The 12706-nt window shown below is 42.2% G+C and overlaps 1 protein-coding gene across 2 annotated transcripts in view; it reads right to left on the bottom strand.

Moving 5' to 3' along the window:
- The window catches only part of SYNPR (synaptoporin), a 214832-nt gene that overhangs the window by 80318 nt on the left and 121808 nt on the right, over positions 1-12706 (bottom strand). For both annotated transcript variants that reach the window (XM_066596630.1, XM_066596631.1), the window contains one exon: positions 4621-4745. In XM_066596630.1, coding sequence (XP_066452727.1) covers positions 4621-4745 — 125 coding nt within the window. The remainder of the gene's footprint in view (positions 1-4620; positions 4746-12706) is intronic.

The raw sequence follows: 12706 nt of genomic DNA, 5'->3' as shown, positions 1-12706 counted from the left end.
ATGACGGGTTCCCTTTAAGAAATTGTTGTGATTTATGCAGAAGTAAGAGAAAAAAATGTATATTTCTACACCACATTGTCACAACGCACGATCATCCTAGAAATGGTCTAAACACTGAAACTTGGTGTATAATTGCGCCTCATAAATCTAGAGCTATTTTTACGGAGGCGCTGCCCTTGCTTTGTAGTTGAAGTATGATGAATAAGCCGGGTGTCGGAGCAGAGCACTGGTCGCATGAACCCATTTACAAAACAACAAAAAAAAACCATTGTATTTGCTCACGAATCGCGTGCTGCTATTCCAGGACTCATTTGCAGAGGTTGAATTGAACTGTTTATTTCTCTTTATCGAGATTTAAGATGTATGGGGCTGTTTAGTATTCAGAAAATAAGCGGCAGGAATATGGCACCTGATCATCATAAATCCTGCATGAGTTAGGGAGCTGACAAGCAAAACAATGCGCAATTTGTCTGTGCCGCTTCCTGGGAAATGACTTGTATTATGGCGAGTAAAATGTTTGACGCTATGGGAGCAATTGCTGGGGCCATAAAATAAACACTTGCAAGGTAAGAGTGATTTATTGTAGAGAGGCATTAAGGGGAAGATGCATTGTGGGAAATGTATTAGCGTGTTGTCATTTGGATGCAAAACGGCATCCTGAAATGTCTCGAAGGTTCAAATATTTTCAATAACTTTAAAACAAATGTGTTTTTTTTTGCTTTATGTTAAAAAGTTCCAGGAGGAATAACAGAGGAATGCCATAAAGTTGTGAAAATGACCTGACATTTTCAGGACTTTATGGACTTCCTCTGTTATTCCTCCTGGAAATTCATGGCCAAATTAAAAACTAGACTGTGTCAGATTGGGTTGAAATGTGATTCTTCCCAGCAAGAGAGACCAAGTAATCTTGTAGATATGTTACCTTTTAATGGCTAACAAAAATACATGATGTCATAGTGAACTTTCCAACCTCTCTGGATTCTTCCTCAGGCTTAATGAAATAGATCAAAGAGGCAGGCATATATATACACACACATATATATGGCAAGGCACAGACAGGAATATGATTAATTTGCACTTAAAATAATACCACAGCAGGATGAGTAGAGAAATAAATACTTAAATAGTCCACTGATAAAGATGTGAAGGTTTTATGGTCCCTGAATTAGTGTTAGGGGGTCACCAGCCCAGAGTGTTATCTGTGCCACAGATTTCTCATACTTCCCATAGGAACTCGTCCTTACCATCTGAGCCAAATCAATGCTCATACCACTTGACCAACCCAATGGCACTAGGTCAACCTGCCTCTATGGCCAGTAGGTCTACATGTCTAGTATAAAAAAACTATGCCATCTAGTAATACATTCAGACATTAACAGGACCACTCATGTCTATAGTCAGTGCCTAGTTTTGCAGCTCATACTTATTCAAATAAATAAGACTGAGGTGCAATTCTAGATGCAACCCATGGACAGACATGACACCATTTCTGGAACAATCCGTGATACCATATCATTGCAGATGTGTCAGTTCCCCCATCATCATTGGTCACTTGTGTGGTTCACTAGATGGAAAATAAAACCAAACTGCAAATGTGCTCAGAGATCCCGCACAAATAATAAGCGTTGAACATTGTTATGCAAGCAACCTGTTATGGAGATATTAATTACAGGGAAGGCATAATCACTGCGTGTCTCTAATGTGAGTCATTCATCAAGTAGGGAAGGTTCATGACACAGGTTGCAGGCTCGGCCTCCGTGATTAGCACAGGCTAGGATGTATTAAAAAGCAAAACACCTAAAAGTGTAAAGTAATGCTCAACACTGTCATATAGTGCAGACGTCTACAATGCAAGAGGGGCAAAAGTAGTCAAGAGGCATTAATTAAATACCAAAATCTGAATATGTCACCCATTATATCAGTATTGTCACTTTTCCTCGGCGTCTATTCTCCAACAAATTTTAAAAGGATAAAAATGGCGGCCCCGCTCCCTGTCTTAGCGCAGTTGTTGGAGAGGAGACTGACAGCGGGTGGCAGCCGGGAGCACAGAGCACCGAGGGAAAGTGAGGGGGAAGTGCGGGTGCCTGGAGAGGAGACTAACAGCAGCGGCCGGGGAGGCCATTGACAGCGCAGCCGGTAGCACGGAGGGGAGGACAGCGCCGGGGGAGAGTGAGGGAGCATGGTTCCATCACATGGCACAGCGCGGGGACACAGTGACAGCGGAGGATGGCAGTGGGTGGGGGGTGGAGGAGCAAAGTAACAGCGGAGATGGAAGCGAAGACGCCAGGGCAGGGGGAGCCGATAAACAGCCAACGGTGACTGACAGTCACAGCGGCTCAGGTAACACAGGCAGCAGGTTCGGCATGGGAGACTCACAGCAGCAGTGGGGTGATGCAGGGTCAGCATGGCAGATGGGAAGCGAGACACTGACAGCAACGTCTTCGGCAGGGGAGGTGGTAGTGCTGTTGTGGGCATCAACAAGCCCTCCCATACAACTCAACCAGGCCAACCCATGTCTCCACCCATTCTTCCAGTGGAGACAAGATACAACAGTACCCAGGGGTTTCACATGGATTGTGAGGTTATTATCGGGCCATGAAACATGGTTCTACATCACCCACACCAGTGTGAAGCTGGCCTAAGGGTACTATTACATGGCAGCCTTTTTTCTGTGCAGGAAGAAAATACAGGCAGAGAAACACTGATTGTGGCCAGCACCAGGACCAGTCACTGTGATTGAACTGTGGAGTGCAGGTGCCTGGTGCAATCAGCCGAGCTCCACCTACGTTTTGCAGGGAAGAAATGCTGAATGTAACAACATGTAAATGGTGGTTAATAAGCACTAATGATTGAAAATATAACATGTCCATCAGCGCTGGCTGTTGCCATTAGCATGTGCTGGATCATAACAAGTATAGGGACAAATGATCATTAATGTGATTGTTCGTCCCCATATTTTTAATATTTATGTTGTTTTTCTTGCTCCAACATACAGCCTTGCTGTACACATATTTTCATCATATAGTTTGCATTTCTTGCAACTAGCTGATAAACGAGCGTTTGCTCATTTGTTGGCTGTTCGCGGATATGTTTACACTCGCAGATGATATGAAACAACATTCATTTACCCAATTATTGGCCAGAGTAAAAGGGCTATAGAGGGCTATTCCCAAAATTGGCTTTTATCTCCTATCTGCAGAATAGTTAATAAAAGTCTGATTGGTGGGGTCTCACTTCTATGACCCCCACCAATCCTGAAAATGGGGGTCCTGTGTCCCCCTCTCCTTCTTGATGCAGGCTCACTATACCCCACACAGTAAGGATGCGATTGAATGGAGCGGCAGTCAAGCATGCACATTACTTCTCCATTCATCTTGTACTTGGCTGTTTCCGTCAGCCTCATTGAAATGAATGGACCTGTACTGTGCATGCTCGGCTGCCATTTCCACTTGGTCTCTACGTCACTATGGGGTGTGCAGTGAGCCTGCAGTTAGGAGGAGAGGGAGACATATGACCCCACGATCAGACTTTTATCACCTATCCTGTGAATAGGTGAAGCGCAGCTAAGTTTGGATTTTCATTCTGTTTTGGATGTGTAAATGCTGCAGAATTTGCCACAGTTTTCTGTTACGGAAATTCTGCAGCATTTCTGCTACATGTAAACAGACCCGTAAAGGGGTTCTCTCACTTCTATTTGTTTTTAAACAGCCCTATACATTGCATAGTGGCCTGGGTTGGTATTACAAGCTGAATTCTATTGAAGTGAATGGGACTCAGAATGCAGTACCAAACTTGGCCACTGCGCAATGTACAGCTGTCAGAAAAAAGCTAGAAGTGAGCTTTAGGCCTCATGCCCACGGCCGGGTCGAATTCCAGCTGAGACATCTCGCTGCGGAATCACACCTGGTGCCACGGCAGTGTCCCTCAGAGACCCATACTCACAAGTCTCAATCCACTGCGAGCGTCTCGGCAAGACCCCCACCCACCCAAAAAAGGTGAAATTACAATTTTTTTTTCTATTTCTATTTAAAGGTTTTTCAGTACATTATGCTATGCATTAAAAAGTACCATTGAAAAATACAACTTGTCCTGCAAAAAACAAGCCCTCAGACATCTATGATGATAGAAAAATAAGTTATGATTTTTAAAAGGGGGAAGAAGAAACCGAAAAAGAAAAAAAAGCTGTGTCATTAAGGCGTTAATAGACTAAACCGTACTTACGAAGATTGGACTCCTGCGGTGGAGAAAGCAGGAAATGAATGGGTGTACAGATGTTCATTAATACAGTCTGTTTATTAGGTGGTGTTCCATAATTTATCCCTATATGAAATATTAAACTAAGGTCTGACCTCTGAAGAGCAGAAAGATCAACTAATACTCTGTACATCCTTCTCTGCTGGACTTCTTTAGCTCCTAGTTACATCTTCCCAAGAACAAGTGAGAAGAGATTTAGTTCATGATCTGAAGGAATATTCCCATCTCATAAAGTGTGGTACTGTATGTCATCACTTTATAATTAATGGCCGTCCAACCTCTGGACTCATCTTAAGAATCAAGAGGCTGGTCACTGATAGGTAAATACACAGAAAGAAAAAGTAAAACTTTTTTTGGGAAAGTTACCTGAAAGGGTAAGCAATGGCGATGTCAATGCGGAGGTCGCTCAGCGTTCTGTTGGCGCAATCCACACTGACCCTCAGTTCTCCGGAGTAGCCTCCACATGTTGCAAATGCAAAGATTGCAAAAAGCTGCAAAACAGGTAAATATAGTTAACACATTGTTTAAAGAGAGAGAGAGAGAAATGATTGTAATGTATATACAGAATGTTAACATTGGGATTATTGATGAGCGAACATTTGAAAAGTTCTGTTCAAAGGGTTTGCTGAACTTTTGCTAAAAGTTTGGTTTGTCTGAATTAGTTTGAACTGAAACAAAGCAATCTGGAAGCTCATCATAGCCCCTAAAAGTGCTGTATAATGCTGTTTAAGAGCCTGAATGCAAAACAGGGTTCTACTGGTTCGGTTCACTCATCACTTATTATGATATATTTAATATGAAAACAAAATGTCACCATAACCGGATATTAAATGGAATAAGATCGGGTTATGTTATACAGAACCAATGGGCAAAAAACATTGCTGTAGAAACCAGTGCCAGGTAGCTGCTAACAAAGCATAGAAAATCATGAGAAAGATGAAAAGGCACAAGAATTTCCATGACAAAAACAATTTTCTGCACACACTATTTATTTATGTCTATATCAAAAGTCAGTGCAGAGATTTGTCTAATCATCTATATACTCAGGTCTATACAGCTGGAGTATCGAGAATACCTAATGGAAAGTATCATCATTACTATCAATAGGTTTTGTTTTTGCCTTCCTCTATTCATGCTGATTGAATGGGTTGAGCATTTTACAACCTTAGTATTTTAGGGGGCCCATTATATTCATACAGATCTATCTATAAGGCCTCTTTACACGTCTGTATGCAGTTTTACGGTCGGCCGGTCGTGGCTAAAAATCACATGAATGAAGAAGAGCCACAATGTAGTCCCAATCTTAATTAGCATTTTCTTGTCCATTCACGTGGCAGCAGTGGCGTATCGGCAAAAAAATACGCTGCAGCGCGGAAATCCATCGGTCGGCAGAAATTCCTATTTTTCAGCTCCGATAGGAGTCTGTGGGAGCTGCCAGCATATCTCATCAAAAGATAAGGCAAGACTACCTTTTCACTTGCCGTATAAAATCAGCTACCGTCTTAGGTTGCCGATGGGCTATTTTTTTCAGCGCAATTTTTTACGTGCCGAAAAATCGCTCATCTAAATGAATATGTTGGAGTCCAATGCTTCAGATGGTCGCGATTTTTGGATGCAGCTACAATAGCCGCATATATACGGTTGTGTAAATAAGGCCTAAAACTGTGAAATGCACCTCTATATAAAAGTTTGTACATCCAGCTTATACACATACTGAAATAGGATCCCGTAGATGTAAACAAGTCATTGCCAAAAGGGGTCAGAGGAGGATGTCAAGAATCGTTCTGATGAACAAGCTGAGCACAGTCAAGCAAATTGCAGCTAAATACAGCATTGATGCTCCAACTAACATGTTCCCATGCACAACTCATCATTCCTTCGCACAGATTTCCTATAATAAACAACAGACGACTGTTCTGAGTGCCACTGCTGTCTGCTATTTAGCTAAATGCTATGGATCCCAACATGTCTGTGCCCTTTTGCCCTCTGTCTCTAGTATTTATCTAGGTCAAATTAAGTTCACCATGTTCCTGCCCTCCCATGTGATCATGTATATTTATTAAATACTTCTTTAGATCTGTTCCATTATGCCTGAAGAAGGACCGTGAGAGGTTCAAAAGTTTGTTATAACATCATGTATTTTTGTTAGCCATTAAAAGGTATCATATCTACAAGATTACTTGATTTCTCTTACTGAGAACAATCACTTTTCGACTCGGCATGAGACGTATTTTCCATTGCAGAATATCCTCCATGGATGTTGCCACAATTCACAAGTTACTTTGAATCACTGGTTTAATAATTACTGGTTTAATAATAAGTCTATCTCATAATCCCAAATGATATTCTCATTAGAGGTCATCATCTGAGCCCATTACTCAGTTTTGGCTGTTCAGGCTTCAGGAAGATTGTAGAATCCTGACAATCCTTTCTAACCTGCATGTACGATGTGAATTCTACCGTATTACTGTCAAACTACTGTACAAAAGCCATTTAATCAGAAAAATGCTTTGCCACATTTGACATCGTGTACAGCAGCTCTAAGGAAGCAGCCACTTCGAAGACATTTAAATGTCACCTCACATTTTGCCTCCGGTGAAATGTACTCAATGACATGAAGAAAACAACTAGTGAGAAAAATGTAAACATTTAACACATTATCTTGGATAAATTGCCGCAATCTAAAATGCATATTTAAAGGAAACAAGTAACCTGTCCACTAGTATTAGCCATCTAGAGCAATGAGGGCGCAAGAAAGATTCCTAGACGTACAATACGCAAAAATTTTGGTAACCGTTTCATATGAAGGCTGGCTAACCTAAACTGTACAGGTCTGGGAAGGGCTGTACATAAAAGGAAATTAGAAGCTCCTAAGTGGAGGTGTCACGTTGTGGCTGGTGGACAGTCAAAGGTCTTGGGTGGCATGGCAGCGTTGGCCTCGGCCCATGTCAGCACATGTTTATTTTCTGTCAGCAGGTACTCCTTGCTTGTAAGTGGTTATTTGACTAGCTGAGGCAATTGTCTGCTCAACCATTATTGTTTGGTTATGTAAACCAGGTCTTCTGAACAAAAGGTGCTGGTTATACTTTCTGTTTGGAGGTCTTTCTGGTCTTGTCTGTGGCTCCCAAGTTTGAACGACGCCTCATTTATGATACGTGTGCTTTTGCCTAAAGGGGCTTTCCAGGGAAATACTATTGATGACCTATCATCAGGATAGGTCATCAATAGTTGAGCATTCAATATCTGACAAGTTCTCTCAAAGAAGATTGACGCTATTCACATTTCCTGACCATCTCCAGTTCATCTCAAAGATATTCAGTAGGGTTGACGTGAGGACTCCAGTGTGCAGCCAGTTCAATTGTGCAGCATCCATATCCTCAAACCAACATAAAACAATCTTGTTAGAAGTATGGCTGACCATTCCCAGAGTATTGCCATTGTGAGCAGCCCATTATTGCCTAGAATGTTAGGGTACACCACCATGTTCATGGTTATTACCACTACAACCAACGGAACAAGGCCATGCCACGTAACACATCCCCAGACCATAATGGAACCTCCACTGTACTTAACTATTGGCACAACACAATCAAGCAAAAGGCATTCCCCAGCATCCTCCAGACCCATCTGAGGTACCTCCATCTGATGCAAATTGGAGTACTGTGCTTCATCACTCAATAGAAAGTTCTTCCATCGCTCAACTGTCCAATGACGGCGCTCCTCGTACCATTGTGCAATGCAATGGGCCGATGCATTGAACATTGAGAGGAACAGTTTATGTGCAGCGGCATATATTCAAAGACGCACAGTTTTTGTCACAAACTATGGCTGACACTTTCAAGGAATCTTACGCTTTATTAAAACCTTACCAAACTCTTATAAATAACCGACACAGACACCAACATTGGATAAAGAAGGCCATGGTGTTTATTAACGGGGTTACAAACATTTGGGGAGAAATGTAACCAATAATAACCAGAACACTTCCTTTACAGACCCAAGTTTATTAACCAATCAATAACCATAAAAGTTCATGTAAACTCTGTCTTACAGACATGAGTTTACCACCACCAAACTCTCCCCAAGTTTACCTGCCTACCCGACTAATGCGGGGCGACAATCCCCCATTAAGTACACCGCAACAAACCTAAGGGAGGGAGGGCGGGATGCTGCTTCCTTTCCAGATGATGATGGCCCACATCTCTGCACCTCCATATCTCACTTCTGCTCCTCTCAGCTTGTTCCTCTGGGCCAATCACCAGCCGCTGTCAGGCCACCAGATTCTGCCTGATAACCACAGGCATTTACCGCTATTTCTCTTCAGCCAAACAACAGCTGCTGCCAACCAGTCCATCACTGGGCAGAACTCACTCTCTACCATCCCATCTGACCCAGTAATGACCTTTGTAACATATCTTGGTTAACCAGAAAACCCCATCCATAGAGGGGGACATATCATCCATCCATCATGTACATAAAGCTCCCAGATCCCATGAGGCTCCATAGAAGGTGACATATCATCCATCCATCATGTACATAAAGCTCCCAGATCCCATGAGGCTTTGCCTCCTAACTGTCCCTCAAGCCTTACAAGGGTCTAAATCTTATGCCGCATGGTTTAACCCTTTCCAATCCACTGTCTGACCTCTGAAGACATTATGATTTAAGGCTATACAGCTCAGATGTTGGAAGACATCCGTCGGGGTTCTCTTACTGTATATTGCCAGCCTCTCTGCTGTCGGAGCCTATCCAATGTGTCACCTCATGCAGTACTGGCTTTAGCCAGTATATAGCGCCCTTGTATAATAGCAGAAAGAGAGTAAGACCCCTAAGAAAACCAGGATACAAATTGGATTGGAAAGGGTTAAAAAAAACATGATATGCTTATAAAGTATGATCCATTCCACTGATAGGGATGTCTAAGTACTTTTGATAGGATAGTGTATGAAGCTAGATCCAGTCTCAACTGGATTTATGAACCCAATTTCAAAACAATATAAAATATCTATATTCTAAACAGATGAAATAAGATCTAATCTCACACAGACATCTCCTTCTTGTACAGTCACAGCAATCGCTCCATTGTATCAGGCAGCAGAATTAATATTACCTCATTAAATGTAGTCTTAACCTGGAGTAATGGGCTTAAGATATGTAATTACTTTTTGCAATAACTCTCCCCATGATGTATTCTGTCACTGGCTCAGTGAAGAAGGTAATAACATATCACTGAGTGACATAGTTCACGGTCATTAGAGCCTACTGTATATTTACTTGCAGCTTTCTTTTACTATAGGGTTACTCAAAAGTCAGGATCAACCAGAATATCTTCTAACTGAAAAGAAATACAAGTAGCAAACTTTGTAGAACACTTAGATGGGTTGGGAAAACTTTTTGGCACGCTTTTGGCGCCCATTGGCCATCTTGGTGGTGGCTATCTTGGATTCAGCCCAAGAAACGTCAATGTAAAGAGGATCATGGGATATATGATTTAAATGTAAAATTTCATCAGAAATTGATAGAGGCCATAATTTTTTGCAACCTTTGTGAGTTAAGGATGGTGCCATATTGAGTATTAATCAGGTTGTTATGTCGAATTATGTGGTATAAAAAATACTAATTACATGTCTTTTCAGGTACCAGAGGATAGCATTATTAATTCAGGGCATAATTGAGATCATCTTGATGGTCACTAATAGAAGTTTACATGAGGTGGCTAAGGCTTTCAATCAAGAATACCTAAGAAGACAGCCAGTGAGTGCCTCAACTATCAGGAAACTGATTAAGAAGTTTAGGGAAACTTGTAGTGACAGAACAAACCAAGACGTCTTAGCAGTGTTTTTCATCCCCAGCTATAGACAGCTGTGCTTTTATGTGGCCTCTTCATGAAACAGCTAGTTGATGTTGAGGAAATGAGGATCAGAAATGTTTTCAGTACCAAATCCTTTAATTCCCCAGAAGATAAGTTGCCACCAGATCTGTCTGGTTGTGACTAAACTCCTCAAACACACAAAAGCTTGGCTGAGCCAAATGTTCATGTGTATGGGGGCACTGATGGAAACAGCTATCGGATGAATGATCAACCATTATACAGTTGTTGAAGGTCTATGGGCACCTTAATGAACACACTTCTGGGCTTTAGCTAACAAAGGGTGGACCTCCCTCCTATCAACTTAGCATCTCTTTACTGGATATTTAATATGGGTTATCTAAACCAGATAATACATAAAACTTAAAGGGGTTGTCCCGCGCCGAAACGGGGTTTTTTTTTTTTTCTCAATAGGCCCCCCGTTCGGCGCGAGACAAACCCAATGCATGTGTTAAAAAAAAACAACGTTTAGTACTTACCCGAATTCCCGCGCTGCGGCGACTTCTTCCTTACCTTGCGAAGATGGCCGCCGGGATCTTCACCCACGGTGGACCGCAGGTCTTCTCCCATGGTGCACCGTGGGCTCTGTGCGTTCCATTGCTGATTCCAGCCTCCTGATTGCCTGGAATCGGCACACATGATGGGGCGGAGCTACGAGGAGCAGCTCTCCTGCACGAGCGGCCCCATTCAGAAGGGAGAAGACCGGACTGCGCAAGCGCGTCTAATCGGGAGATTAGACGCTGAAATTAGATGGCACCATGGAGACGAGGACGCTAGCAACGGAACAGGTAAGTGAATAACTTCTGTTTGGCTCATATTTAATGCACGATGTATATTACAAAGTGCATTAATATGGCCATACAGAAGTGTATACCCCAACTTGCTTTCGCGGGACAACCCCTTTAAGATAACCAATGCAGGCAATGGAACTGGCACCTCTGCTCCCATCCTTAAAGAAACAACCCGTGCAATCGGGTAAAGAGACAAAAACTCTGAGGTTGGTACCGTTATACCAAATAGATTCAGATCTACTCTGTTGAAATGGTCTTGTGTCCGAATTATGAGACCTTCCCTTGGACCTTTCACTGTGCTGCACACAGCCAGACATAATTCCTTATATGACCATCAACTGAACCAGTGTGGTCAAAGCCTGAGCCTAAACTGTATATGGCCCCCTTGTCTGTAAAGGAAGAATGAACAGAAGAGTTTGGGTTTATCAAGGATGCTCGTTGGATTGACCAGTTGTTCATCTGCAGGACATTGGTAAGGAAATTATAGGAAGAAGGAAAGATGCATGTGGATGCAGGTAAAAAAAAAGATTGTGTACCCATGCTATCCTCTGGAGGCTGTAGCCATAGCCTCTACTTCACCTGGTCCACGACATGCACATCAGTCCCAGTGTTTTAACCCTTCGTTCTTTCTTGATTATCAATGCTTTATTTTCTGGCTAAGTACAACCGGTATAATCAACCTACATTCACTCATTAACACACATTCTAGCAGCATGTGAGTCTCAGAAAACTGGAATTAGCGGTGAGGAAATAATTGGTAGAGATTGTAATCTATGCTGGGTAAGAGGCTGATATGAGTGAGTGGGTGCACTGTACAGCGCTGCAGAATATGTCAGTATAAGTAAGCTGTGATGCTGATAATATTAATGAAGCATAGATCATTTGATTTCATTAGAGCTTTGAAAATGGTTGTGGATCAGCCCCCTGAGCCAATATGTGGTCAACTATGGGGTATAAATCATTAAGACAGCCTACAGTACATCTTACAGTACAGCTTTTCCTCATAGCTAATGCAGGTCTATAAAGGCACGTGATCATACGGATACTTAACAAGTTAAATTAAATATGTGTTATATGGTCATGTACCTACACACATAATATATATATATATATATATATATATATATATATATATATATATATATATATATATATATATATATATAAAATGGGAACACTTTCATTCTAAGTAGTCTGGTACAGGTTTTGTGTGTGTTTCTCTATCTTCTGGCTCTGGTAGGAGTGGAGTTAGGTGAGACATGCTTGGCCTTACCTGTGGATAATTTGTCAGGTCTATTTACCCTGGCCTGGTGCTGTTTAATTTCAGTCTTTCCCTGGTTTTGGGTGAAGTTAGAGCTTGGTGCTGGATGTCCTGTTTGCCTGAGTCTTCTCAGAGCTAAGTGCAGCGGTTATTATCTTTTCATCTAGTTAGCTGCGATTTTCTCTTATCCCACGTAGGATCTACTAGTGGCCGAGGCACGTGACCAGGTTCGCCCTTCTCAGGGTGGGTTTCATGCTTATAGGCAGATTCCTTTGCTGGGTTAGGTTATTTAGGGACAGTGTTTGCCTTGTTGCATCTGTATTATTTACCACTGTTTGGTATGCATTTACATGAGTTTTTCAGGTTACGGATGTAGCACGTCCTGGTTGGACGTGACAGCCTCTCTCACTGACCTTTCTGCGTTGGCTTTGAACTATTTCTTCCTCTCCTCTTTCGAATCCTAGAAAGTCCCACATGCCAAAAACAGGAGTTGGGGCCAGTCTAGCTGCGCAGCGTTGGGGACCCAAAAAG

The sequence above is a fragment of the Eleutherodactylus coqui genome, chromosome 3 (assembly GCF_035609145.1).
Source record: "Eleutherodactylus coqui strain aEleCoq1 chromosome 3, aEleCoq1.hap1, whole genome shotgun sequence".
Lineage (NCBI taxonomy): Eukaryota > Metazoa > Chordata > Amphibia > Anura > Eleutherodactylidae > Eleutherodactylus > Eleutherodactylus coqui.
Note: the sequence above shows the minus strand (reverse complement) of the source record. Positions and strands in the feature narration are given on the sequence as shown.